The sequence below is a fragment of the Colobus angolensis genome, unplaced genomic scaffold (genome assembly GCF_000951035.1).
Source record: "Colobus angolensis palliatus isolate OR3802 unplaced genomic scaffold, Cang.pa_1.0 Scaffold9, whole genome shotgun sequence".
Taxonomy (NCBI): domain Eukaryota; kingdom Metazoa; phylum Chordata; class Mammalia; order Primates; family Cercopithecidae; genus Colobus; species Colobus angolensis.
Window position 1 is genome coordinate 4,974,903 of NW_012122931.1, and position 6,315 is coordinate 4,981,217.

General features: G+C 45.5%; 1 protein-coding gene across 1 annotated transcript in view; it reads left to right on the forward strand.

Moving 5' to 3' along the window:
• Nucleotides 1-6,315, forward strand: part of FNBP1 (formin binding protein 1) — a 38,329-nt gene that overhangs the window by 19,928 nt on the left and 12,086 nt on the right. Inside the window, exons 6-8 of the mRNA XM_011931208.1 lie at nucleotides 3,061-3,193; nucleotides 5,667-5,788; nucleotides 6,101-6,237. Of these exons, the coding sequence (XP_011786598.1) occupies nucleotides 3,061-3,193; nucleotides 5,667-5,788; nucleotides 6,101-6,237 (392 nt within the window). The remainder of the gene's footprint in view (nucleotides 1-3,060; nucleotides 3,194-5,666; nucleotides 5,789-6,100; nucleotides 6,238-6,315) is intronic.

A 6,315-nucleotide genomic window follows, 5' to 3' on the forward strand; every position in this document is an offset into this window, starting at 1 on the left:
AAAAAGAGAGAGAGAGACCAGCCTGGGCAACATGGAGAAACTCCATCTCTACTAAAAATACAAAATTAGCTGGGCATGGTGGTGCAAGTCTGTAATTCCAGCTACTTAGGAGGATGAGGCAGGAGAGTCGCTTGAACCCAAGAGGCGGAGGTTGTGGTGAGCCAAGATCGTGCCACTGTATTCCAGCCTGGGCAACAAGAGCACAACTCCGTTTCAAAAAAAAAAAAAAAGAAATATGCCTTTAAATAAGCCACAAACTAAACAAAAAATCATAGTAGATATTAGAAAGTATATGAAATAGAATTGAACTTTAACATACATTCTACATATAGTTTGTGGGATGTCTTTAAAGTCATGCTTATAAAGAGATTTATTGCTCTGAATGCATATGAAAAACAGAGAGGTAAAAATCAGTGAGCCTTAGCTCACTTAGATCCTCACTTAGGATCTATCTCAAGAAGCTAGAGAAAGAACAGCAAATTAAGCCCAAAGGAAATAGAAGCAGCTGGGCATGGTGGCTCACACCTGGAATCCCAGCACTTTGAGAGACTGAGGTGGGTGGATCATCTGAGGTCAGGAGTTCAAGACCAACCTGGCCAACATGCCAAAACCCTGTCTCTACTAAAAATGCAAAAATTAGCTAGGCGTGATGGGGCGCCTGTAGTCCCAGCTACTCAGGAGGCTGAGGCAGGAGAATCGCTTGAACCCAGGAGGCAGAGGGTGCAGTGAGCCGAGATCGTGCCACTGCACTCCAGCCTGGGCGACAGAGTGACACTGTATCTCAAAAATAATAAAAAATAAATAAAATAAAATATACAATTCAACAGATCCAAAAGTTGGTTCCTTAAAAAGATCAATAAAGTTGATAAACGTGTGGAGAGATTGATTAGGAAAGACTGGGAGGAGAGGACCTGAAGATAATGGATATAGACAATTCTGTTGAGGACTTTTGCTGAGAAATAGGGAGGCAGCGGGAGGGGTGGGCCGTAAACTCAAGAGAGGGATTTTGGAAACGACATCATAAGGATGGACCACATTACACTTGGCTTGTAATGTTTGTTATTTGTTAAATAAATAAATGTTTAAACATTTTTAAGAACAAACATGTAACATTATTTTTAAATGTTTATTTAAAAGTTATTTATAAACATTATTTTTAAATGTTCGCTTATTTAAATATATATTTATTTAACAAATATTCATCGAGCATCTACTCCGTGCCAGGGGTGGCCTTGACGCTCAGGATCCATCAAGTTAACAGCGTAACTTGAGCTCATAGAGCTTCCTCCAAGAGCTTCCATTGTAACAGGAGGAGAGAGTGAACAATAAGCATAATAATAATGAATGATGCATGCTGTGGGAAAGAAGGCAGGAAGGAAGTAAGGAAGATAGGAAGGAAGAGAGGAAAGAAACAAGATAAGGCGGCTGGAAGTCCAGGTGGGTCTCAGCCCCTTAGGTGGAGGGTGGTGAGGACTTGTGGAAGCTCTCTTCCTGTTGTTTCTGTATTTTTAGTTAAACTATTTCTCATGACTCAGAATGTATCTTTTGGTTTGTCTGTCGGCCTCGAATCGTATTGTATGGCCTGCTTTGGATTTTCTTTTGCCGACACTCATCAAAGTTGGCTCCTTCACCCTGGCAGTCATTTGCTCTCCCCTGGTAGTCATTTGCCTACCAAAAGTGCCCAGAAACAAGGGTAAAATTAGTAGAGCTCTTTGATCTTCAACCCAAACCTACCCCCAACTTCTCTAGGGATGCCTACCCAGGCTACCATGGGCTGCTTCCAAACATGATTTCAGGAAGGATGTGGGATCCACAGTGTGTAGCCGTAAGGCTGTGTTGCTTACCTGTCGTGGATACCAACTATGGATTCAGTTTCTTAACAGTGGAAATGGGTGTGTGTTAACATTTCCAAAGCAATTAACTGTGCTGCTTCGTCAGGTGAGCACATTGCAGCCCGTGAGACCCAGGATGCCAGCTGTAGCTTTGGTTTGCATGAAGAATGCACACGTAGAAATACTTGGGTGTTTGTTTGTTTGTTTGTTTTTTGAGATGGAGTCTTGCTCTGTTGCCCAGGCTGGAGTGCAGTGGCGTGATCTCGGCTCACTGCAGCCTCCACCTCCTGGGTTCAAGTGATTCTCCTGCCTCAGCCTCCCAAGTAGCTGGGATTAAGGGGACATGCCACCACTCCTGGCTAATTTTTGTATTTTTAGTAGACACGGGGTTTTACCACGTTGGAAATACTTGGGTTTTGAAGCCAGATTCGGTGGCTCACGCCTGTAATGCCAGCACTTTGGGAGGCCAAGGCAGGTGGATTGCTTGAGGCCAGGAGTTCAAGACCAGCCTGGGCAACATGGCAAAACACAGTCTCTACCAAAAATACAAAAATTAGCCAGTCTTATAGCCTGGTCTCAAAAATAAATAAATAAAAATTTAAAAAAATTATTGGGTTTTGTTTTTCTTTTTTCTGTGTATGTGGCAAAGGGAAGAACAGGATTAATTTGTGCTTCTCATTTACCGGGGACAATAAGGAGATAACCATTCAGAGAAGGGAACTGAAATTTAAAAATCAGCTTCTGTATATTTATAGCCCTTAGTAGCAGAATTCCTATAGAGAATTTCCAGAATGGAAGCTGGCCCAATAGTCCCTTATAATCCATACTCTAATCTTCCCACGTTTCCATTCATATAGTTTTCCAAGTGGTAGAATATTGGCTGATAAGAGTAACCTTTGCCGGGCGCAGTAGCTCACGCCTATAATCCCAGCACTTCAGGAGGCCGAGGCAGGCAGATCACCTGAGGTCAGGAGTTCAAGACCAGCCTGGCCAACGTGGCAAAACCCCATCTCTACTAAAACTACAAAAATCAGGTGGGCGTGGTGGCATGCGCCTGTAATCCCAGCTATTCTGGAGGCTAAGGCAGCAGAATTGCTTCAACTCCGGAGGTGAAGGTTGCAGTGAGCCGAGAGCGCACCGTTGCACTCCAGCCTGGGTGACAAGAGTAAAACTCCGTCTCAAAAAAAAAGAATAACCTTTACAGTTTTCTACTCATTCTTTCTTTCAGAGATGCCATAACAAAAATGAAAGATGTCTACCTAAAGAATCCTCAGATGGGAGACCCAGCCAGTTTGGATCACAAATTAGCAGAAGTCAGCCAAAATATAGAGAAACTGCGACTAGAGACCCAGAAATTTGAGGTATGAAACTTCTGTTGTGGAAAGCTTTGTTGGAAACGAAGAATAGGTGTTCCTCGGTGTAGAATGGCGTGGGGCCCTGACGGTCCTCTCACTGGGAGGGACACAGTGGGAACAGCTGGCTGTTTCATGAGTTACGGTCAAAGGAAAAAGATAGCTTCGCCATTGAACATTCTGCTTCTCATCATAGCCTATCTTAATCGTGTCTGTAAAACCTGACAGTGTTTAACGTTGTATTTGTATACAGTTGGGGGTTGGCGGGGTTGTTTGTTTTTTTAATTTTACAGATAGGATTTTGCTCTGTTGCCTAGGCTGGGGTACAGTGGCATGATTATAGCTCACTGCAGCCTTGACCTCCTTGGCTCAGCCTCTGAGGAGCTGAGATTACACATGTCACCAGACCTGGCTAAGTTTTATTTTTTAATTTTTTATTTGTTTTAGAGTCAGGGTCTTGCTCTGTTGCACAGACTGGTCTTGAACTCCTGGCCTTAAGCCATCCTCCCACCTTAGCCTCCCAAAGTGCTGGGATTACAGCTGTGAGCCACTGTGCCCGGCCAGTATTTTTTGTACTTTAAGTTATTCTGCTTCATCTCATGGTAATAAAATTGGGTGTACAGAGCGATCCATTATCCCAGTGAATCAAAAAAGCAATGAAAAAAAGTCCCCTGAAATATACAGTTGTTCTTTCAGCGGGCCCATTATGGAAAGGGTGTGTGTATGAGAACCGGCAGGAAACACAAATGAGAAACAAGCAGGAAACATAAATAATAAAAGTTGGAGGGAGGGAGAGGAGCACTCAAAAGCTGTCAACAAAAGCCTCCTGAACCCACTCTCTACACCACATTTAAAGACTACAGAGCGTGGAAAAATACATTAGCAACCGATTCTACCAATCAGAATAGATTGTTTCCAGCAATGAAAGGTTAACTATGGCTTTTTTCATTCTATTTCTTTTTTTTGTTTTTTTTTTTTTTTTTTTTTGAAACGGAGTCTCGCTCTGTCGCCCAGGCTGGAGTGCAGTGGCCGGATCTCAGCTCACTGCAAGCTCCGCCTCCCAGGTTCACGCCATTCTCCTGCCTCAGTCTCCTGAGTAGCTGAGACTACAGGCGCCCGCCACCTCGCCCGGCTAGTTTTTTGTATTTTTTAGTAGAGACGGGGTTTCACCGTGTTAGCCAGGATGGTCTCGATCTCCTGACCTCGTGATCCGCCCGTCTCGGCCTCCCAAAGTGCTGGGATTACAGGCTTGAGCCACCACGCCTGGCCTTCATTCTGTTTTTTGAGATGAAGTCTCGCCCTGTTGCCCAGGCTGGAGTATAGTAGCATGATCTCAGCTCACTGTGACCTACATTTCCCAGGTTCAAGTGATTCTCCTGCCTCAGCCTCCTGAGTAGCTGGGACTACAGGTGTGTACCACCACGCCTGGCTAATTTTTGTATTTTTAGTAGAGACAGGGTTTTTGCCATGTTGGCCAGGCTGGTCTTGAACTCCTGACCTCAGATGATCCACCCGCCTTGGCTTCCCAAAGTGCTGGGATTACAGGCATGAGCCACCACATGCGGCCAGCTTTTGTCATTGTTTTCAGAATCCATCAGTAATGTTCATTTGAGCATTTAGAACTTAGAAAAGTCCTTTTATGATTTTTTTTTTTTTCTTTTGAGACAGAGTCTCGCTCTGTCACCCAAGCTGGAGTGCAGTGGTGCAATCTCAGCTTACTGCACCCTCGACCTCCTGAGTTCCAGTGATTCTCGTGCCTCAGCTTCCCTAGTAGCTGGGACTACAGGCACGTGCCACCACACCCAGCTAATTTTTGAATTTGTAGTAGAGACAGGGTTTCACCATGTTGGCCAGGCTGGTCTCAAACTCCTGACCTCAAGTGATTCACCTGCCTCAGCCTCCCAAAGTGCTGAGATTACAGGCGTGAGCCACCGTGCCCAGCCTTCTGATCATTTTTATTCCTTCGACTTCTTTATACTGTTTCAAATGTTGCTGAAGATCATTTTATCTACTTTAATTTTTAAGTACAAGTTTCATTTCTATCAGAAAAAAAAAAGTTACACTTCTAAAAAATGGGAAGTGTGACTTTCAGACTGAGTCACTGCTTAAGCATGGCTGTGCCCTCAGGTATCGCATGGTGACCTCATGGTCAGCAGGAAACTAGAAGTGACTTATCCAAGATTGCACTGCTGCTTAAAAGCCCAAGGGGATAGTGTAGTCCAGTGTGCTTTCTGCCTCGTCGTGGGCAACCACATAAATATGACTTTGTTTCTATGTCTCCAACTTTGAGTGAAATGGAAGCAACCGCCCTTCAGTACATTTAAACAGTCGAATGCAGAAAATGTGGCCATTCTGCCCGGCGCGGACTTTCTCACATTGGGTTAAATGGCCAAGAGCGGCCCCTGAGTTTGGGACCTTAGGACGCTCTGGGCTGGCCCTCAGAGGGCCTTAGGTTGGAGTCTCTCATTGCTTTTGTCTCCAGGCCTGGCTGGCTGAGGTTGAAGGCCGGCTCCCAGCACGCAGCGAGCAGGTGCGCCGGCAGAGCGGACTGTACGACAGCCAGAACCCACCCACGGTCAACAACTGCGCCCAGGACCGCGAGAGGTACAGTATCTGCACAGCGCCTGCCTCTGGCAAGGGAGCCTGTTGGCTTTGTATTTATTTCTAAATTTCGGAATCTGGAATGAGCATAAGGCACTTGTTCAATGCCAAAATGTCTGTTACAATTGACCTGTCACTTTTCCGCATTGCCACATGGGGTGTGGGCTCTGAGCCTGCGGATGATTTACCGTAGTCGCAGTTGCAGCACTCGCTGAGGGGCGGGGGTTGCAAGCACTCTCCAGTCACAGGGACTCAACCTGAGTCCTCCCTGGGGTCAGTCGCTTTAGTTGCTTTGTGTTTTCCTTTCTTGAGCAGCCCAGATGGCAGTTACACAGAGGAGCAGAGTCAGGAGAGTGAGGTGAAGGTGCTGGCCACGGATTTTGACGACGAGTTTGATGATGAGGAGCCCCTCCCTGCCATAGGGACATGCAAAGCTCTCTACACGTTTGAAGGTGACATTTCGTGTCTGCTGGATTCCCCTGCCTTTTAAAACCCGTAATAGCTGAGTCACTCTTCTTTCACCCTTCCCT